The 24,724-nt window shown below is 25.1% G+C and overlaps 2 protein-coding genes across 2 annotated transcripts; one reads left to right on the plus strand and one right to left on the minus strand.

The window, feature by feature from the left end:
• Positions 1-649: 649 nt before the first annotated feature.
• LOC129972487 (ankyrin repeat domain-containing protein 13C-like) lies at positions 650-16,585 on the minus strand. The gene is made up of 13 exons (XM_056086633.1): positions 16,181-16,585; positions 13,813-13,854; positions 11,709-11,813; positions 11,200-11,331; positions 10,919-10,985; positions 6,755-6,899; positions 5,476-5,607; positions 5,160-5,227; positions 4,987-5,080; positions 3,446-3,592; positions 2,917-2,945; positions 2,690-2,790; positions 650-1,750 (listed from the first exon to the last, which is right to left on the minus strand). Exons 1-13 carry the CDS (start codon positions 16,290-16,292, stop codon positions 1,617-1,619), a joined length of 1,308 nt encoding a protein of 435 aa, XP_055942608.1. The 5' UTR covers positions 16,293-16,585; the 3' UTR covers positions 650-1,616.
• A 539-nt stretch (positions 16,586-17,124) lies between these two features.
• Positions 17,125-24,385, plus strand: LOC129972252 (28S ribosomal protein S15, mitochondrial-like). The gene is made up of 6 exons (XM_056086317.1): positions 17,125-17,525; positions 19,994-20,069; positions 20,267-20,315; positions 21,091-21,175; positions 22,013-22,074; positions 23,975-24,385. The coding sequence occupies exons 1-6, from the start codon at positions 17,252-17,254 to the stop codon at positions 24,311-24,313; spliced, it is 885 nt and encodes a 294-aa protein (XP_055942292.1). The 5' UTR covers positions 17,125-17,251; the 3' UTR covers positions 24,314-24,385.
• Positions 24,386-24,724: the final 339 nt, after the last annotated feature.

Here is a 24,724-nt window from a genome sequence, read left to right on the forward strand (position 1 = left end):
TACTAATTGCTCATGGCATATTATAAGAAATGAGATGGAAGAAATCTTAGCCTCTCCTACTAAACTACATTAGATAGACATTTACACTGATTTCTGCAAGAAGTAAATTGTTTAACACAAATAGACTGAAGATGATATAATGTTAAGTAATGAAAAACAACTATTATTTAACCCATAAATGCCTAATTTAATATAAAACACAAATTTCAATTTTTTTTTTTTTTTAGTTATGTTTAAAAACACTTAGATAAAAATTGTAATAAAATAAAATTATATTCAATTTTTTTTTAATCATCAAATAAATTTTTATAGATATAGTCAAAAAGAATTTGCAAATAGAATAAAATATCAAAAAATAAAAATTACTTTTGAATTTTTTTGAATTATTTCAATAATAAATCAGTGGAAAAAATATCAAAAGTAACATCGAATTCTGGGCATATACCAGTTGAAGATCAATTGCAAGATTAAGAAGGATACATGTTGGTTTTATAGATTAAAAAAAAAAAAAAAAAAAAAAAGGCAATGCAATGTATTCTAATTTAACACAGAAGTAAAATTTAACTTGAGTAATAAGTTAAGAGTGTCAACAGATTCAGGTGTCATATAATTATATGTACACAATAAAATAGCAAATATTTCAAAGAAACAAGATTAAAATATTTTATTCAAATTTTAAAATGATAGATATTTAAAAACCAAACAATATTTATATATACAGAATCTGAAATAAAAACATTATGATCACAAACAGACACATAACTGTTTTGATATAATTCTAAAACATAATTACATAACTCGCATTCTGGGAATCCAGCCCAAAAATGTACGAAAGGAACTTAAGTAATAAATTGGAGAACTTGTTAACATTCTAGTAACAATAAGGATTAAAACTCTCACAAATATAAAATTATAATTCTTTGATCAATAAGCTTTGAACATGCTTTGTGAACAAATATACTATATACACTAAATAATGTGATTGAAACATGACTAACGTAAACACATCCTCAACAACTTGTTAAGACACCAATCACAAAGTATATTCCAGGCTAAAAAGTGGTAATACACACCGGTGCATTTTCAAATTTTACATAATCTCAGTGACGTGAGAGGAAAGATATGCTTTGATATTAAAGAAAAGAGAAAAAAACCGGAATTTAATTGGTGGGATAGAAAAAACAATGCTTTTTATTGATTGATTTGAAAGTTTATCAAGATAATCAAATAACAACTTTCTTGACAGCCATTGCACATTGTGTAGCTTGAGAAAAAGCTTAAGCTGTTTGCCGAAAATATATGTTTTTTAAAAACTTTGGATATTTATTTACACACGTAATAATATCCACCCCATTTAAAAAATAAGTTCTGTTAGAATGACTAAAAAAGATTCAGTCGTTATGAGATGATTTGTAATGAAAAAGAGAGTTCTCAAGAATGGCAATTTGAAATGATTGAGCTTATCAGGTAGCTTATTATTTTGAGCTACTCAGGTAGCTTATTTTCACGTCTGTACATTGGAAAATGTGGGAATAAATATACAGTAAACATAAATTATCTTATACAATCACTAGTGCAAATTCAACAAACATTGGAAATGGTAAGGAACACGACAATCATAAATCAGGGAAACGTGTGGGGTCCTCTATGTAATCTCTAGGGATTTCAAAGTAAGAATCGGGAATTTCTATGTTGAACCGGAAATCTTGGAATGTAATGCATGCGCTCACAGTAGGGAGGATTGGGATATCTGAAAAGAAAAAGCATTAATATAGCTAACTATAAAAATAGGTTCAGCTACATGAAACTACAACTAAAACTATATTGGGTTAATGTACATAGTACATGGGAATATAACTAATTCAAAACTGATGGGGGAAGAAAAACTGATTTGCCATAAAATTTGTGTTAAGGAAAACTGGATCTAAAAATAAATGAAAATGGCAATTTTTAAGCTAAATATGGAAGCAAAGATGTATTTTATTTATTTATGTTTTAATAAATAATACATAATATCTAAATAAGTAGTAAATAATTTTAATAAACATAGGTTAGAATAATTATTATTTTAAAAAAGCTAATAATTAAAATTAGTAAATTTGATAAGAAATTGCTATAAATCACTTTGAATACAATAAATGTTCAATAAAGATTTAAAACAAAGAGTAGAAATCATATATTATGTGTTTAAAACATTTTTTAAAAACAATTTTTTTCTTGCTTGCTTTGATTGAATACATGGGCCTCATAAAATAGAAGAAATAATTGGTTTAAGAATAGAAGAAATAATTGGTATATGATATGTAGGTAAAAATACTAGTTACATTAAAAAAAGAAAATAAACTAAATTAAAAAATACCAACAATTTTTTCTTAATTTTTAGTTTTGACTTCTAATTGCCAAAACAAACCCAAAAGATGGAGAGAAACTTCCAATTATCAATGAATTCAAAATGTCCAGATTAACAAGTTAAGCTTAATTTTTAAAATCCTGTTGTATTTTTCTTTTAAAAAGAGTAGTTAACTGGACAACCACGAAAAATCTAATTATAAGATGACATTTTCTGAGCTGACTTACGTCATGTGCTATAATAGTTAAGCCAAAATCCTTTCACTGACTTAGAAACTGATAAATTCATATTATAATTCAAACGGAATGATCTATCCACATTTAATGGATGACAACTCACCAAGTTTCACCGGGAAACCACTAGGAAGTTTCATGCGAACAAAATCCCGTAGCTTCTTAAAGTGCTTAAATGGTGCAATAACCTCCAGTACATTTAGAAGACTAGAAAAGGAAGAATTAGATTAGATTATGCAGACACATACTTTCAAGAAATAATAATATTGAAAGAATTTTATGAATATATTTGATAAAAATGTGGATTTCAAATCAAAATCAAAATTTACTTACGATTCCACTGATAGAGGAAAATCTTCAGACTATAAAAAAAGAAAAACAAAATGATCTCAATTTTTTTTATTGCAAAACTAAATTATTTCATCTTTTAGTATAAAAAAAAAGGTTTCAACAATGGAAAACAAGGTTCAAGTGTAACACTTAAATTAAAAAATATTATAAAAATTTTATCACAATATCAGTGTTGTCGAAGATAAATTTATAACTACATTAAAGAAAGAAAATACAGATTAAGTATATTAATTCTCCAGTACTAAGCCACATAAGTATTTATATATTAAAAGCAACTTTTCAGCAATTTGCTATATTCAGTTATACAACAAAAATATAAATAAATAAATTTCTAAATTTGGTATGTTTTGATATCAACTATTGAAATCACTAAGCTAACAGCATTTATCATGCTAAAAAATATCAAAGCCAGTGTTTTTTTTTTTTTTTTTTTTTTTTTTTGTTTTTTTTTTAGAATTAGAAATTTAACTTTATAGAAAAAAATTATAAAAATTTAAGACTTTGTAAATACCATAGCAACTGTAGCCTTGAAATGTTTACGCGTTTCCTTGCACACCATAGGTCTTCCCAGATGAATATACTGATCATTTGAATTTATATATTCATCCCAAGTTATAGGCCACTTTTCAGGAGGAAGCAGAGACTTTCTCCTTTGTAGCTGCAAAAAATTCAAGATGTTAATCATATTATGAACATCCAATCAAAAACAAATTATCAGAATACTATCCTTAATTGTAATTTGTCATAAATTTTATGTCATACCAAATAAAATTAATAACCAGCAGAAATGATAGAACAAATATATTGGTAAAGAAAATATAAATTGAGTGAATGCAAAACATAAATTTTGTGCAAAAAGAGTATATTAAAAAATTGATTTAACTTTTACATTTTAATAAAAAAGTAAATATATATATATATATATATATATTTTAAAAAATTATAATTGAAGTAAAAACAATCTTTGTATCATTTTAAAAATATACACTTGAAACAAAAGTGGTATTATAATAATGAAGAGGAGAATATCCAATTGAACTCCAGCTTTTATCTTACTTTTTCACTATCAGGTCCATATTTTCATTTCAGTCATGGTAAATTATATAATAGAACTAGGAACAGGAATAGAAGTTACATTTTATCTGTGGAGAGACCATGGACAAAAAGTGGCATTTGGCAGCAGAATCTTAAACTTTTAGACATTTGATATGCTAATTTTTGGGGAAAACACAGAAAAATGCTGAATTTGCAAAAGTAATGAAAATTGCAAGGCCTGTTCAATGTCGATTAAAAGTACAGTAATTAGTTTTTGAAAGGCAAAAGTAAAAAATTTAGATCCTTCATGGCTTAGAAATTAAAAATATTTATCTCTTTGAATTTATATAATGAGAAAAATAATTTTAAGAAGGAAGGAAGGAATTAAGAAAGTTGATTTGTATGTTGTTTTTTTTGTTACTTCCATGATGTCTGTTAACTTTTATTATTTTCCCTCATAATATTTTTAAATGAAAGAAAAACAGTATTTGGCACAGTATTTACTATGTGTTTCCTCTTAATTATATATATATATATATATATATATATATATATATATATATGCACCAAAAACAATTTACAGAAAAGTCATTTCATTATTTATCATTCTGCTAAAATAGACCAGCATTTGTACTACAGTAAAGGTACACTAAAGGAATGGTGGATATTACGACATCTTTCTTTGCCCATTTTGAAAATAATAATATTATGACAAGATTTTAGAATATTGGGAAAATCAAAATAATTTAGCATTCATACTTTATGGCCAAATCTAATTATGACATTCAACTATATGGATTATACAAATTAATGAATAAACTGTTTGATGGTAGTAAAGAGTGGTTGGAAATTCATATTATGTAAATGTTTTGAAATAAAAAGTGTATTTTCTGCAGTGCTTATACACATAAGTATTTTTTAATAATAAATAATTCTTATTCTTCATTGATTACATCAGAAGCTAAATTAAATAAAGTCAAATTATCATGTATAGAAACAATTTTTTAAAAAAAGTACCTCTGCATTATCCACATTGAAATTGCCATTCCTAGCTAAATTTTCCAACAATGCTTTATTTTTCTGCAAATCCTCATTGGTTAAATGCTCTCGCCTGAAGTAAATAAAATTAAATTATTTCCAGAATTTCTAAAATTGCATTTAATGCATATTAATAACTTAAAATAGCTTACCTTTTTTTGGATTCTAAATACAATCCATTGACTACATATACATCAGCAAGGAAAAGTCCTATTTTCTCCTACAGTCAATAAACAAATATTATGATATTAATTTGAAGCAATATTTAATTGGTAAAAATTTTCAAAAGTAGAAAAAAAATTATTAAAAAGTACTTTAATAATACAGGAAGAAAGAAAAGTAACTGAGTATTTAAAAAAAATATTTCAAATATGCCATTGATTTTATTAAAGACAAGATGATAACAATAATTTAATCAGTGCTAAATCAAAACCAGTTATACACAATACACACAAAAAAATCATATACCGTTTTATCACCCCGGAAAAGCCACCCAGACTGAGCGCGAGAAAAAGTAATAGATTTGGTCGATATCTGAGCTGCCACCACATCACTACTCATCAAAATGTCAACTTCATCTTCAATCTCACCTTCTGTTTCCTAAAAATGGGGGAATAATAAAGGTCAATTCAAAAGTATACTATAGTTTAAAATTAAAAAAAACAGATAAATAAAATGAACTATTTATATTCATTTAATATAAACCTGACCACTAAAAAACTAAAGTTAATGATCATGTATCTATAGATCATACAAATTAAATCTAATATTCACAGGGCATAACATGAATTATTAACTGTAATAGGAGGATAGATGCTGTGTTAGTAAATTTTCTTCCTCTTCGCTGACAAAATTGATAGAAATTTTTGATCAATAATCAAAGCTTGCACCAGCTCTGTTAGCAATCATTGTGAGGATTCTAAGAAAAAAGACAAGATGTATCCTTGGAATAACACAACAGGATCTCTCCTTTTGCATGTGCCTAATCTATTAGATTTTCTTAATAATTCTGTACATTGTCTTATCCTTATATCATATATGACAGTTAAACTGAGTACTAACAAAGAAGAATAAGAAGCAGCAACTTCAAGAGAGTTTCAGTACAGGAATAATATTTCTCACCTTATGATGATTTTAAAAAATGGCAGAAATACTTTCATGCACTTCTTTCTAAATTCATGTCTTAAGAAATATAATAATGGTTTTTTTCCCCCTTTGTAACATAAAAGACTGAAAATGATGGTTTCCCAGCATTAATATGTTTATTCAGATCTCCGAATACATTTCAGTTTATTGAAAGAAAATTTATGTTATATGACAAAACGAATAATAAAGAATATTCCTTGCATTTATTACATTTTCTTCAGGAAAAGTATGTAAAGTTATAACACAACAAACAAGCTTCAGATACACATTAATTATATAAAATATTATGTTGACAAAGGACAATATATTTAATCGATAAAATTATTGTTGATGTTTATTACAGACAAACAATCAGTTAAAAAAGTAATTATATGATACTTGATAATATGCTTAACAAGAAACTTTTCTAATACATGTATTGAAGAAAAATTACTGAATAAAGCATCCAATCTAAAAGAATTTTATAATTTAATGCATTTTTAATGACAGTTTTATCAAACATTAATAAATATCTGTAAATATTTCATGAAGAAAAAAAATTATTCAACCATTCCTCTCCCGCCCTTTAAGACTTGAAAGTCTGCAATATAAACGTACAAACCTCATAACGCATCTTTTGATAAACTTTGAGTTTGTTGTCCAAGACAACTAACGAATGAGAAGGTTTCCTATCTCCCATAAAAATGAAACTGATGTCTCCTCTCTCCCACTTCATATCATTGAAATCGACTAAAGTGGTATCTAACCTGCAAAGATAATATTGATTTTGAACTTAGAAATTCATTTAATTTATATGGTAAGCAAAAAAAAAAAAAAAAATCTGCAAAATAAAAATTATACATATTTTATTATAAACAATAAAGAGTATTAAAGGCATGGCTCATAGTGAATAACATTTTGGACTAATGAATATAAAAGCATATAACAAAATCTCTACAAATGACTATAATTAGGCAAACTTTCCAATCATTATTATTAAAAATATTAGGGCATGAAAAATAAATTTCACTCTTTTTCAATATATCTTTTTAATGACACCAATTTAATAGACATTCAAATTTTTAATCTTCTTTAAGCCAAAACCTTAACTCTTCTTGACTTAATTTCCAAGAACAGATTATATTATTGTCTTGAAATTCAAATTGTTTTCATTGCTTAATCCAATATTCAATTGTGTGATGTTCTTCTATTATTGAAAACTAAAATAGGAAGATTCTGTTTAAGATCTGTGTAATTTAAAAGACAAATTAAAAAAAAAGTCAAGTTACAATATTATGGATATATTACAATATTGAAGATAAACTGGATATTTATATTTTTAATAGCATTACGATATTATGAGATAGTCATCATTAGAAAGTACACAACAAAACAGAATTTAAATAAGGCAACTAAAATATCACGGTTTTAATATTTAACTTGACAGAATGATGGACATGAAGTTATATGCAAGCACTTTATCTTAAATCAAATATAATTGCTGGTGAATCAGTTGGTCAGCTGAGACAACTGTTTTTACATTATTAGAAAACTTTTTAATAAAAATGTTACATAATAACACATACACGTCCATAATAACACATAATTAATAATAGCAAATTACAACATATATATATAAAAAAAGCCTTACATTTGAATCTGAAACAAAATCTGTAATCAATGAAAGTAAAGTTTGCTTTGATTTTCTGAACAGGTATAGTATCATTAACAAAAGCCATAATCAAAATGGAGATAATCAAAAGCAGTACTGTTCAGATTTGAATCCAAAGTTATGTGAAATTGGGATGACTTGAATTTTACAAATATTTATCAGCTAGATTTGAAAACACTTGATAATTCAAGTATGAAATTATTTTTATGCATCAAGTAATTATATTTACATATGAAAGGAAATATTCTCCAGTCTGTAACAGAATTACTGGCACTAATGTGGAATCTGTTATTCTAGATATTCTTTAATAGATGAAAAATGGTAGCACAGTGAAGATGCAGTATATATATATATATATATATATATATACACATACACACATTAATTTTTGTGTTGTATTTTTATATACTTAATAACTGAAGCAATGTAAATGCCACAAAGAGAGAGTAAGAAAAAGATCTCTCTAGACCACATAAACTTAAGATCATCTTTATTTGACTTTAATTTAACATGCCAGCACAAAATCACATTTGAAACTGTTAAACAATATAGAATTATGTAATCACTTATATATTTATACACCATTTCAAAACATATTTAAGAATTTTTATATAATTTCTAAAATCCATGCAAGATTTATCTCATATTCAACAAAAAATTCTCATTAATGCATTGTTGAAGTTAGTATAAGAAGCCCATTAAATTCAGAATTTACATGAATATTATCATTTTGTATAACTGTAATACAAAGCACATATATATATATATATATATCAGAACATTTCTCAAAAACAGTCATTAGGCTTTGACAGAGCAGAAAATCTTTATCTAAAATGATAATGAAAGTTTAAATAATAGCAATATATAAGTGAAAAAAAATCATATTTCAGCGATACATAATAAACAAAGACACATAAATCCAGGGGAATTTGAAATTAGTTGTTCATTGTGTTTTATTGAATAAACTTCAATATTTTCATTTATTTTTTTAATTCAATAAATCTTCGTGGAAATCTGACTACAAAACTTTGCTTTAATAACTAAGGCACTTGAACTCAAACTTCTTGAACCAGATGGTTTTTAATTACTTGACATTGCTATTATTTGGGGGAACAGACATTAGAATTCAAATACTTTATGTAAGTATAAATGCCTTCAAAATTATTAATGAATACATAAAAGGGATAAGTATATTATTTTTAATATATGAATTGCTTTAAAATAGAAGAAAATAAAAACAAAGAGAAGGCCAATAAAAAAATCCGGTGGAAAATAATTTTGTATTATAGAAAAAAAGCTCAATGTTAGAATGATGAGAACAACAGATAATTTAAATTCCTTTTAATTTCTAAGGAAATTTAAACAGAATTTAAATTTCTTTTGAAATACAAAAATAAAATTTTTATAAGGCTTTATTCATAAACAATTTTTTAAAAAAATCATTAGATAATAAACTAAAACTAAAATGAAATTTTCATGTGATAAATTGGGAGTTACTACAAATTCTAGAACATAAGTTGTCAAACAATAATTCTGATTGAAGATTCTAGGTTGATATATTGAAATGGAAGAGGAAAAAAAGAAAAAAAAAGTGAGAAATACACTCGTCCAAAATTAAGGTCACAAATATGTTTTTCAAAATAATTCTAAATTGTTAATAGTAAAATTGATGGGATTTGTATTTTATATGTTTTGAAGAATGGATAATGCAATTTCAAACTTCAGTTTAGAAAAAGTTGTTTAGCATTAAGTTTTTCAGAACTACTGGAATTAAGATTGTTTAAGCATCTAGGACTTTTACTCGCAGTTTTGTGAATGCTGTATTAAAACAAAACCTTTTTTAGTGTGAAAAAGTTCTCATAATTATTTAAATGATTCTTTAAGCTGGAGACCCATCGGTAGGCTTGAAGCCAGCCAAACTCGAGTGGAGGTAGTTCAATGGTTACAAGTGGCACTGTAAGTGATATCCAAGTTGTGGAATCACTTCCAACCATGGAGTACTATCAACAGAAAGGCCAGCCAAGGTAACCTCATATAATGACACCTACACAGGATCACTACTTAGCACTAAGCATATGAGAACATATGCTGACAATGGATCCTCATCTTGCTTGTGATCCTAGCTACAATGTACGAAATAAGAATTTCCAGATGAATAGCATATAGATGTCTAATAGAGAGGGCTCTTTAGGCCCAGCATCAAGTTGTGTGTGTCCCTTTGACTGCATCCAACAAGAAAGACGGGTTGTTATGGTACCGAACACATCAGATTTGGACACAACAAGTATAGGGTAGGAGGGTCTTTTCAGCGATGAGTCAAGATTCACTACACAAATTGATTTTCATCACATCTTCACCTGGAAAAAGCGAGAAGCTCTCTATCATCCCTTCTATAAAAAAAGAAATTGATAGGTTTGATGGATTGGAGCAGTATAATGTTGGGCAGTTGTATCCCACTGTATATCTTTGTGTGCAGGTACTATCATCACACATCTCTATACAGATGAGGTTCTTGAAGACTATGTGAGGTTGTTCTGGTGTGTTACTGGTGCGAAATTCACTTTTATGGACGATAATGTGCAGCCACATGAAGTTCAATGATCTTCTTGAAGTAGAAGATATTTGCCATATGGATTGGCCATCGAGTTCTCTGGATCTCAATCCTCTTGAACATGGTATGGCCCAGGAAGAGCCATAGCACACCATACCCCCACCCCCAGAGTAAAAAGCTGTGCTTTTGTAAGAATGGATTTTGTTGTCAAACATTTATTGATACCCTCATAAACAGCATGGGAGCTCATTGTGAAGCTTATACAATAGTGCACAGAAACCATACTCCATGTTAGCCAAACTTTTTCTGGGATAAATGCTTTATCTCTGACTCATGGTTCCACATTTTTTGATATACCTTGTTTCTTAATTCATAATTAAAATCTTTTCCATATAGTTATGTTGCTTTATTCTTTCTCCCATAGTAATATATCTCTGTGCCATATTTTGTAACAACACATTCATCAGTTTTCACAGCTTTTGTTTGTGATCTAAATTTTGGACATGAGTGTAATTTTCTGCATTATGTTATAACAGTTGTTAAAAAAATATTCCTATAATCACCTTATGTTTGATCCTTTTTTATGTATTCGACAGACATCAGAAGGCAGAATTCTAGATACCAGTGGGACTATAGAAATAAGAAAGTTAAAAATAAAATAAATAAATATGAGATAATAATATTTAGACCTATTTGAACACATATATCCATACATAAAGATACATTCATAACAAAGTGAAATATTCAGAAAATAACTTTTTCCGAAATTTATTATGTGTGAATAATTGTTTCATAAAAATTATAAAGAACAATTTTTCCCCTATATAATAATTATTTTGCTTACCCCAGCTTTGAAAATCCCATTTTAGCTCCATGAAAAAGTTGCCTATTTGACTAAGGGCTAAAGTCAAATCTGGCCTTCTCACTTCCATGGATTCACGAGATTGCTGTTTCATTTTACGAATGAGTGATGATACTAGAAAGTAAAATAACATATTTATGATGATTTTACATAAATATCAGGTATATGTTTGCAAAATCAAATCTTATAAAACTTTTCAAGATAAACTTAAGACATTTTCTCAAGAAAAAAAAAAAAAAAAAAAACGTAAAAATAATATACAATTTAAATTTTCTTCTATCGGAGATTTAAATAAATTATGGCAAGGGACTATTTAATAATCAATGACTTTTTAATTAAATAGCCACAAATTTAAATTAATTCAAAACTAATAAAAATATGAGAAAGATATTATAATTCTTAATAACAAAATTTTAATAAACTAATAGATTGATTAAACTATTTCTTATCAAAAAGATATATTAATCGTCAATATATTTTTAAAAACTTACTGGTTTGTCGATCTCCATAGCTTATAGCTTCAGCTAAAGGACTCCAACCGAGTTTATTTTTTACTTTCACAGGGGCATTATGAGCGAGGAGTAGTTGAACACATTCTTAAAAAAATAATAATAATAAAGATAACATTCAACTTTTAATTATAACAAACAATTCAAAACAATTTTCATTACAAATTTCCCAAAATAAAAACACCAACTTTTTAAAAAGAAATAAAGTTTGCTATTATTGAATCAAATTGCTTAAAAATGAGCAAATAAGGAATTTGTAGCAATGAAGACATTATATTCAGCTTTATAACACAAATCATGAATGTAATACATATTGTATTGAACTAAGTAAACATTAAATGACTATTTTATACCCAAAAGAGAAAAAAATAAATAATCTATCCCTCCCCTTGAAATTACCATTATCTTAGAGTAATGAAAATCAAGAACAGTGCATTATGTAACAAATCTAAGGTAGTATCTGACAGATTATTTAAGTTGACTTACAAAAACAACTTTAAAGTGAGTTGGAAATATTTTAAAGGCATATTATTATTCAACTAGTAATATTCATTTAAACCATAATATATTCTAGTGACCACAATTTAAATGCTACGTTATATTATATATATTTATAGCATCAGAAATAAAAACTTTCTTTTAAATTATACAAATCTGCAATAAAAACATTAGGATCAATTTGCAATAAGTATCAAATTTGAATATAATGAGTTAAAATTAGTTGTGGTTATTTGGCAATATTCTTTGCCAAATAGCCACAAACACTATATATTTGGTAATCCTCATTATGCAATTTGTATAATGAGGATTACCAAATTATTATAATATATCTAAAATATACAAAATATTTTAGAAAGAAAAATATTGAGGAAAGCATATTTTTCTCAATAGGGAGGAGATTAGGCCTAATGGGAAACAACCTAAGAGAAAAATAAATAACATTAAAAAAATACATTTTTAAAAAAATTTAAAACAATAAAATTAAAAAAATAATAATAAAAATGGGTAAAAGAATTTTTGCACACGTACAAATTATTTATCATATTAATAATAGTATTAACATTATGAATAATTTAATTTTAATTTCCTTGAAATTTTAAATTCCTAGCAATATTTATGTATTGATTATTCAGTGCAGTTTATATTATTTGGAAAGGCAAAGGAAAGAAATGTTAGCATCTTCTATATATAAAAACATGAAGCCCAGATGTTAAGTTTGGAAGGGAGACTATATTCTCTCTCTATACTCTTATATTTATATTTAAAGCCTATAATGGCTAATATCGGAACTTTTGAATTATTGTTTCACTTTACAAAAAAAAAAAAATTAAAGTTGCTTATTGAATAATAAGTAAGGGAAAAATTTGAACAAAACATGAATAATTGAACATAATTATGCCATAAGGAACTCATTAAATAATACTTTCAGATATAGTCTAGGAGAGAAAAAAATCCAAGGTCTAATTTTTCGAAGATGAATTGTTTCATTCTTATTTATGAAGCAATTAATTTCATTGATAATTAGTTCATAATACCATAACTACTTTCTATTATATTTCCATATGTTTCAGTAATTCATGTTATTCAATTTTCAATAAATGATTCAACTCATGCCAATAAAAATCTAAAAATTTTATATTATATCAAATTTAATTTTCACAACATAAAATTGATACTTTGAAAATACACACACTAACATGTTACAAGCGTAAAAAAAACTAATCCAATGGAATCAAAAATCCAATTTAAAACATTACACTTTGAATGAAAAGAACTGTGTTAAAAAAATGAAATATTTGAATCAGAAAATGATTTTTATTAAAAGAAACAAAATCTATTCTAAAAATAATACAATGAAAACATTTTCGTGCTTAAATAAAGAATTCATTAACATTAAATAAAAAAAAACTGTTTTGTTATTTTATTAAAAAAGTTTTATTTAATTACCTCAAAAAATCTCACAATACACTAGAATTTATTACTTTTAAGTCGATCAATGTTTACAAATTAATGAATTCTTAATGACCATAATCAATTAATTATTTGAATCAATATGATCAATAAGAAGGAATTTAAAAAATATTACCTTTGTGCCCTTTCATGACAGCAATGTGAAGTGGTGTATTACCTGATAATAAAAAAATTAGTTAATATTAATGATAGCAAAAACATTACCTTCACAATAAATTATAATTAATATTTACAAATGCAACTAATGAAATATTTCTAATTTGTCTCTTAGAAGATGAGAATCATTATAATTTAAAACAAATTAAGTAATTACTGCCACATTCACCCCCCCCCAAAAAAAAAAAAAATTAAAAAACATTTTGCAAGATTTTTATAAGCAGACTTTTTATAAAAATTTTTAAAAAATTTAAGAAATAAGTTTGTTAATTATATATTCAAACAAATAAAAAATAATCAATAGTAAACATATTATAGTATTATATTGACATATTTTTAAGATATATTTATACATAATTTCATTAATTTTGAAATAATATACCCAATTTTCATTAATTATAACATTTTTTTATTATTATTATAAGATACAGTCTAATCAGTTTTTCCTTTTCTTCAGTAATTACTACTGTAGTTTAAAACAATTGCTAATATCTAGTAACTTTCATAAGTAATGTTTCAAATAGCTTCGCATTATATCATAAATGTGCAAAGAATAATTAACATATATCTGAAGTTCAGATTTTTAATTAATAATTTAAGAGTAATTAAAGGTCTATTTGTAGCACATAAATAAACTTAGAGATGGCTTGTAGCCTATAGGTGCGCTAAAATATAAGTATAAGAAACATAATTGTGATTGTAATCAATTTTTTAAATTAAAACTAATTTTATTAGAACTTTTACACATTTCAACAATAGTTATTAAAAAATTATTGCATGAGATTAATTTTTAAATAATCTTAAAATTCAGATAAATATTTTTTTGTATTTCGATCATTTTGGTTTATATAATCTCCAAGAAATTTCAAAATATACAAACATAATATGCAGGAGTGCAATTTTTAATACAAAACTAAAATCAAACATACTATCTCATATTCAAAAAAAGAGAGTTTTAGCAAAATTAAATAAGTAGCATTTGATACCCACTAATTTTTCTTTATATTTTTTAAAGAAAAATATACTTATATAATATAATACCTATAATATTTTAAACATTCCATACAAAAACAAAAGAGCAAAAAAAAAGAAAGAAAAAAAAGGCTTTATTTTTATTATTATGCAAAACAATTTATTTCTGCTTGAATAATTGACAGATAATAAAAGAAATTTTAAAAAATTTCAGTAACACATTTATTTACAAACATAAATATATAATGTTATAACAAAATAATAAATAAAACTGAAAAAAAAAACAATACATGTAAGGAGAGAGGGAGAAGAAAAAAGAAATTAAAGAGCAGCAATTAGTGGTTTTTCTTGTTTTAATAAGGATTAAATGACCTGCTGTAATTCATAATAAAAATAATATTTTGTGACAATTAAGTAACACCATAACAGATTTGAGTATAGATGCAAGCTATTCCAACTTGAGACTCTGTCAACTCAGTTTTAATTTTTTAATCATGGTGACATTTCATGGAACAACAAGTCTTCACAACTTAATTACAATATAAACAAATGGATATATCCATGTAATTTATGATCTTATATACAAATGGATAAGATTGTAAAACATCAGGATTTAAAATTTGATGGATATTAAGGCATTATATAAATTTCTGAGGTAAATATATATCAGCTATGACTGTATAAATTATCAATTAAAACTAAACTTTTAAACAAAATAGAAGTTATAAGATATTAAATTTTTATTAAAGAATTAGTGAAATATAAAACCTTTAATAAGCTAAAGGCAACATTTATAATGCATAAAAATAACAGTTTCAAAATAAATGATAATTTAAAAGACATAATAGGAAATATTTTCAATAATGTTAGGCTATGAATTATCAGATGAGTTAAATAATAAAGTTTCCCTGAATGCAATAATTTAATCAATTTTTACAGCAATAATAGTAAAACACAAAATTAATCCAATAACTGTGAATTATTATAGTATTTTTAAACTGCAATAAGTTAGCTTTATTCCTTTAAAAATGATCACATTAAATATAAGATTATATTTCTACTAGCATAAAAAAAAAATATTTGGTTGGACATCTCTTTCAAAGAATTAAAGTCGTTCTTAAAAGCATGATAAGAGAAATATATAATAACATAGAAGAAAAGATATAAATTTTTTAAAGCTCAAATGAAAATTAGATAAAAAGTGAAATATTACAAGATGGCCAATTTTCAATTAAATATTTACAATGCGAAAAAAAACACAGCAATTTTACGACTTGTATATTATAAAAAAATGTTATAAATAGACTGCATGCATAAATTTAAAGCAAACGTTTCTTAAAATAGCGATCACTCACCATGCACATCTTTTTGGGCAACATCATGCGTTCTTAGAGCTGCTGCTACTCTCATTAGATCGTTTTCAAAAACTGCTTCATGTAATTCATATCTCCTTCCGTTGTCGGACATATTAAAATTATTCAGATTTAGATCGAATCAATACGATTATTGCACTAAATGAGAGGAAGAGTAGTAGTAATGTGTACAAACAATAATATATATATTGAACATTTTGACTACGCAATCCATGAAGTATAAACAAAATCGCAATATTTTAAATAATTCATTACTATAATTTAATTTTGACAAATATAAAACACTGAATATTTATATAATAATTTTGAAAATTTATTATATAACAAATTTCCAAAATGAAAGCATAGACCGAAAATGAACGATAACAATCAAGCGTTCAATACTGAAGCTGGAGTTACCTAATCCAAAATAGTAAATCCAGTTTATGCTAATAATCGAGTCTGCTATTTTGAGATTTTACTTTTTTTAAAAAAACTTTGAATAGCAATTCTCATATTTAAAATTTTTATATTTGTGTTATAATAATGTAGTCATTTTTTTTAGATGAATGCTCAAATAAGAAGGACTGTTAGGTTAAGTATTAAAGGTTTTTAGGCAAATGATTCAAGTTTCAAGAACTGTTTTTGCACTTATTAATATTTAATCATCATTTCATTAATAATAAACTATATTTAGAATTCCAAAAAGAAGTTATAATTTGATTTAAATAGATTTCTCATATAAAACTTTCAGCTATGTTTCGGTTTTATTGTTGTTTTAGCAAACAGATTATTATGGAAAAAAAGTATGTACTTATATTAACACTTTATATTCTTTACTGTAATTTTGAAATATAATGAAATTTTATATTCTGAGCAATAAATTTTTAATTAATTAAGTTTTGTTTCACTATTTCTGCTTGAGTTTTTAATGTAAAATGAAGTGATCTGAAAAGAAAACAAACGGACCGACCGACGAAATAAAAATAAACAATGATTTAATGTTAATAGAATAAATTTTTATTTATTTGCATGTCGTTAGAAAATTTCTTAAAATAAGAACTTAAATTGAACATGAATACCTTACGTTTATTTCGAAATAATCTGTTTGTTATTATAAAGAGGCATGATTTGAATTCCAATAAAACCTCATCTCTACCTCATAATTGCATTCATTTCGGTGCTATATCATCACTTCACACTTCCAATGTTTGTCATAATTCATCTCGAATTGGTGAAATAGACTCTTACGATGCTAAGCCACCACAGAGAAAATATAGAAAACCAGTTGATTGGTTACCTTTTCCCTGGCATAGGCGACCTAGATATAATATATATGAGCAAAGTGGTAAGTTAAAGCCCGATTTGTAAACACAAATATGAATTTCATTTGACAGTTTAATGTATCATTTATTGTTATGTTTTATGAAGGTCCCCTTTTTAAATGATGTATATGCCGTAATTTTTTTCATGAATGTGTGAATATTTTTGCTTCATTCAATGTACAGTTGTGTTGAAAAAGCAGATGCTCATATTTTCCTAGTAAAATTATTTGATCCATGAATCAAACACCATATGATTTTTATTTTGGATCTTGCTAAATTATTGTCCCAGTCATTTCAATTTAAAATTTATATTGAATGGAAATAATTTTCTTAATAGATCACATGGTTGAGTACATAAAGTTTAATGAATGATAGTAAGTCAATGCTGTGAAGTTACGATTTATGTCATGAAAAATCTGCAGAAAACTTTCTGTAAAAGACATTTGGAAAAATTTGACAACTGAAATCTTGAGTTCTTAATAATTATTATCTAATATCTTTGTATATGCACTCAGTATTACCAAGAAATTCTATTTTGAAGCTAACACAGTTCAGATTTAATGATTGGTAAAAGTCTGGTGAATAGTTTGAAAGAACATTCTTAAGTTTAACCATCTGTATTAAATTAGAAGTTCTATTAACTGTAATTGTTGCTTAAACTATAGATTATGTAATATTTTGCACCAATTTTTCTTTCAAACTGCTTAGCATTGATAAGAAAGATTAATTAGAGCCCGAAATTTAATTGTTTTGTTTTAAGTGTTCACACTTTTCTTCCTTCTGATCATTTACCTATGATTAATAGAAAAGAATATCCTATATAGAAATGCCATATATGTATAAATATATATATATATATAAAGTGAAACAACTTGGTAATATAAAAAAAATGTTTTGAAATGTTTCATACAGTAAAGATCTACTAATTTATTATTTTATAATGCTTCTTAATTATTGTCCATTAACATTTTTTATCAACCTGATTAAATATTGTACAACAATGCAAATTTCAAAATAAAATGTTCTAAGCTTGCACATAATTGTTGAATCAAAAGGTATTTGTTGAGCATGTTAAATTCTGTTTTATTTGTATGGGAAAGATTTAAATAAGCTGTAAATGATATCAACATTTGGTTATATTTCTAGAGACTAATTTTAAAGTTAAAAAGTCAGAAAGGAAAAAAAAAAAAAAAAAAAAAAAAAAAAAGGAGAGAACTTATCTCAACGAAAAACAAATGTATGTTTGTGTTTATTGGTATTCTGTAGGCCAGACTGTTTGACATACAGTTACAAAATTTTGTACATTTATATCTGGAAAGTAGAAATGTGCATCTCAGAGGGATTTTTCAAATTTTTAATTAATTAAAAATTTAGCTAATTTTTTCCCAATAACATCCTAAATTATTATTGCAAAACAATAAATTTTACTTTGTTTCAAAATTTAAAATATGTTCTTGATATTAAATAATAATCATACAAAATTTTTTAGAATTTGGAAATTTTTTTAAAAAAATATGTGATCTTATTTCTTATAATAGATTACATTGTTGACTTGAAATTCAAATCATTTCATTGTTTCATTGAATATTTAGTTGCTTTATTTTCTTCCATCATTGAAAGCTAAAGAAGAAGGATTCTAACCTTATGTGTGTACTTTATAAAATCACGAGACTTTAAAACTAGATGAACTGCAAATATACATTTTTATTAGTACTATAATATCACTGAAGTTGTCTTCATTAGGAAATATACTATAAGACAATTGAATTAACACAATTCTAACTCTGACATTTTAATGGGATCATTGCATGAAATTATATCCAAATGATTCAATTGAAATTAAGTTTAACAATATCCAATTGTACTTTTAATAAGTATGCATTTATGGAGGATTGACTTCATTTCATATTCTTTACATGTAAAAAAAATAGTGATGTTTGCAATTCATATTAAATATATATTATGTAATTATGTACATCAGAACCCATAATTTTTTAATGGAGAAAAATAAAATATATTGCAGTACTGTAGATATGAAAATTAAAAATTATACTCTGCTCTCTATATTTAAAAAAAAAGGGGGGGGAATGTCAAAAAAATCATTGAATATTTATTGGAATTGAAAAAAATAAAGCTTTAGTAATAAATGAGTTAAAATATTTTAGGCCATCTATTGCTAAATGAAAATGTTTACTTTCATTGATTAAATAAATTTTAGATAAAAAAAATTTACATGACTTCTTACCTAAAACCGAATTTATATAGCTTGAAAAATATCATTTGGTTAAAATAATCTCTTTAAAATGCTGTAGAAATACAGTAAATTCTCAGTGAGACATAGTTTCTTCAATTAGTTTTTGTTTACAACTGCTGATTCCACATTAGAAGATTATGCTCTCTCACTTTTCTTCCAAAAAAAATCTTTTAAGACATTTTCATTTCATTCATTCTTTGAATTCAATAAATAAAAGCTAATAATTTTTAATTTTAGGTGATACAATAAAGGAAAATTCTATTGATCTGTCACTACCAAAACCTGATTTTGAACTCTCTGATGAATTAAAAAAGTAAGTAATAACTTTTTTATTTATTATTATTATTTTGTCTTTCCAATTTTTTTATTAATAATAAAAGTAAACAATTTTATAACTGTTATATACTTTAAAAAAAGAGGACATTAAAGGTTTGCAATAGTCAAATTCAGTTGATTTTATTTTTTAGACAAAATATTCTTAATTATCTTATATATTTATTTATTTTGCAGTGCTGATGAGAAAGTTAAGCAGTATTTCTCTCTTCAAACAGCATCACATGTAAGAAATTGCTTTATTTAATTGCTAGAAGTTTAATTACTTAGTTACTTAGCAGTTTAATTGCTTTATTTAATTTATTGAGTAATTTTTTTCTTTTTATTCTTCTCTTTTAAAGGTATATGGTTTCTAATAAGTGATTCATTTAATTTATGCAGTGATTGTTTCCCTTATTTATTAAGAATTCCAGAATTTTTTTATTTTCTAATATTTGAAATTTCTGCTTTTTTTTTTTAAAGAAATTCCAGTATTTTTTAGAATTTTGTTGTATTCTTTTTGTTATCAAAGCAAATATATTATTAGATTATATCATGATCCAGGGAATAATCAAAATTCTTATCTCAGTAATTTCATAAAAGTTGGGCTGTTTTGTTCAAAATAACCATGTATTGATGTATATCACATTAGCATTTTAGATAATTGAAAATTATACCAAATATTTATATCAGGCTGATTTTTAAAGTTTTTGAAGTATATCTACCGGCACTCCTATTAATATCAAACACTTTCTTTCTTTTTGAGATAATGTAACCATTTGTTCTAATATATAAAAATATTGTAATTTACATCTATTATTAGAAAAAGTTATTAATTTTCAAAATTAGAATTATGATCTGTTTGATGTTACTGACTTTGTTTTTAATTTAAATGCAGTGTGCTACTACAAAAATAAAAGAAAAAGATGGATACAGTTATGTCAGATTAAATTGATAAATTATGAATTTGTACTTTTTAACAATTTTTATACTCATTAACATGAATAATAATTATATTACAGGGTGAAATAAAAGAAGTTTGCAGAAGACAATTATTACAACGTATTCAACGTCATCCTAATGATTTTGACTCACTTGAAGTGAAAAGTATATATTTATTTGTTTTCCTCTTTCAGTTAAAATGTTTCATACTTGCAAAATAAAAATTGATGCTTTTTTGTTAGTCTGACTACTGTTAATTCTAATAACAAATATCCTAAACATAAATATTGAAGCAAATACCATTTTTCTGTTGCTTCATAAATTTCAAAATGAAACAGGATTTTATAATAAATGTTGTAAAAAATATAATATTCTTTGATATTCAAATGGAAGAAAAAAATTGATAAATGAAACCTTTGTTATTATTTTTATAAATTTTATTATTAAAAGAACTGCCTTAGTCTTTTTTGAAACTTAAAATTCATTTCTTCCTTTTTTTTATATGTGTAGTAGAATTACAACTACAAAATTAGTTATAGGATCATTTTCTATATTCAGAATGTATTTTAATTCAGGTTTTGAAATTTGTAGTCTATATTGAAAACCACATAGTAGCAATATGTTTAAGTATATCTGTATAAGTGGTTTAAGATTTCATTAATATGTAAAATATTTCTCTTAAAAATTTCATTACTGAAAACTTTTCTGGTGATTTTTTCTTAGTTCAAATCATTTTTTATAAGCATTGATCTTTATCTTATTTATAATTGTTTTTATGATTAAAACAGTTTTGTTCCTTTATAAGAATATTCAGTTATTAATTTCATAGTTTTTTCATTTACTAATTTTATAAATTAATTTAAATTTTAGGATTTAGCTAGGAGTCTAATTAAATTTTGGATGCAGAAAGTGTCCCTTTATTGTAATAATCAGTATGATTTATTATTTAATTCACTTGAGCTGCTAAATAGTCTATATTAAATTCAATATCTTATATTTCAGTTGCATTGAAGACTATTCAAATTAGAAGTCTTTTTCAACACAAAGAAAAACTTGGAAAATGGGTATGTTTGTTTCATGCATCATTATAATTTTTAAAAACTATTCCATTAAAAATATTATAATTGCATATTTTAAAATGCAATTATTAGTAAATCTTGCCACAATTTTTATGGTATTTATGATGCTTATATGTACCAAAAGTGAGCATAAAATTTAAGCAATAATTATTTTTAGCAAAGAGCAGTTTAATTTATAGCATTAAATAATATTATCCTTCAAAGGAAAGAATATATATATATATATATAATTTTTTCATGAAATATAATTTTGATAATCAGTATGGAAAATTTTTTTCTGCACATTGTTTAACTTCGCTTTTGTACTAGTAGTTTCTTGACTGAATTTGTATGCACTTAGGTATACACTTAGTTTGTCTTGTGGAAATATGATAGTTTTTTCCTTTAAAATGTTGCTGAATATAATTACATTGATCATTTAATAATTATCATTATTATAATTACACTCATGTTGATTAATCCTTATAATTACATTAATCATGTAAGTGTCATAGAGCTATAGAAAATCTTAAACAAAATATTCTATCGTCTTTCTTTGTTCCTTATAGCAAATTATGTGAAAGCATCACTTCAATACCAAAACACACACACACGCACAAAAAGATTATTCATTCTGCCACAGAATTAGAAATAACAATGATTCTATTATATATACTTTAAATATGGAAGTTGTTATTTATTACAATTTCAATGAAAATATGCGTAGATTTCAATAAATTGTCAAATCCATATTATTTGCCATTTTTTGACAGTAAAAAAATAAAAGAAATTTTAGGCTCTTTTAAAATAAAATGAAAATTAATAAAATATCTTATTAAATGTTTAATAAATAAATGACCATGGAGATATCATTACAAACTTTGTTACATATATTAACCAGTAGGAGTATTCTTCCCTTAATTTTGTTGCATACTAAGACAATGCAGTGGCAGCTTTTTGGTTCTTTTTATAAATCTCTAAATCCTAAGGATAAAAAAGGGAGGCAACAAAGAACTCACAATAGAAACTGCAATCAGGGTTTATTTCTGCCCCCCCCCCCTCAATCTTTAACATAAATTTAGTCAAGTTGCATTTTGTGCTATGCATGCATACTATGATTTGGAAAAACTGAATGAGTATTTTGGATTATTTTTAATAAATTGATATTTAAATTTGATGCATATTTACAGTTTTGGTTACAAGAGCATTACTAAATATTATTTATCTAAGTGTTTTTGAGTAATCCCATTTATAAACATGTGAATATATATAGACTAACAGAGTTAAATTATTGACAGATTTGGTCCAAAATTTAATTCAGATTTCCAATTTTGATTATAAAATTTGTATTGTTATACATCAAATCTAAATATTTGATGCAATTTATTCATTTAGCTTCTCACTTTTTTTTTTTTTTTTTGAATTATTGCAGTTGCATGCAAGCAGACAGATTTCTTTCTTATATATATTTTTTTAATTTAATAGAAATCTACATATTTGTAAAAATTACAAACCAAATTTCATCTCCCACTTAATGTATTTTTGAATTACCATGCTTTAAAGAGAGGTAAACATAATTCCAAAAGGTGTTCTGTTCTTCATATTCAAAGAGATTTAAATAGTGGAAATTCATTAAAGTTCTTCTGTCAAGTTTCTTAGTGATTACAATGTTATCTGCTTATATACTTCTTATACAAGAAAGTAAAATTATTCTTGAATTTGATCACTATTATAAAGCCAAAGTTGAGTTTTAATATGTTAATTATGTTATATGGCAGAAATTAAATTGGTATGTAAAAGTTTTCTTTACAAAGTCATTTGATGTGGTAAATTTATTTCATTGTCTCATTTTACTATAGAATAATGATGAATAAGTATAAATTTTCAATCTTTATTTTATTTTTAGGAAATTCGAAATAGTAAGGTTGTATTGCCAATATTAATTCAGAAACGAAATAAACTTCTGAAACAATTGCGAGAAATGGACAATGACAGATATTTATGGCTGCTGGAAGAATTGAAATTGTACTACAAACCAAATCCTTTAAGTGTGAAACTTGAAATGTACTGTAAAAAATGGGATCTTCGAAAGTTGACTAAAGAATACTGTCAAAAGATGATTGCTGATAAAAAGGCTGCATACCATGAGGAACTAAAAAAACAGCAAGTTGAATTCTTGGAGGAAAAGAAGCAGATATTAGCTTGGATTGAAGAAGAAGAGAAAGCATTAAATGTTAAACAATAAAATTATTTTGTTGATAATTGGTGTCTTTTATATTGGTTTCATCTCATATGTGAAATAAAATATTTAAAACTCTTTGTGCGTATATGTGTTTTTCAGTGTATCAGAGGTTTTATCATTTAGCTTTTTGTTTTAACTTTGGAATGTTTTATAAAATCAATATATGTTTAACAATTAGTTGATGATACATCATGACCTTCTACATATTTTGAGTCCGATATTTATGTATGCAATTGCTTCATTTGTCTTATAGCCTCTGCCTCTCTCAAAAATGTAAGTTATAATCATGAATATTTCCTTTCAATCTTTATATATGAGATTGAAAATTCGTTTGTTTCTTTAAATTCCAAATTTTTCGTTTGTTTCTTTCAATTCCAAGGAGCGATTCCATGCTCCTTGATGGATTTGAATGAA

This window comes from Argiope bruennichi, chromosome 6 (assembly GCF_947563725.1).
Source record: "Argiope bruennichi chromosome 6, qqArgBrue1.1, whole genome shotgun sequence".
NCBI classification, from domain to species: Eukaryota; Metazoa; Arthropoda; class Arachnida; order Araneae; family Araneidae; genus Argiope; species Argiope bruennichi.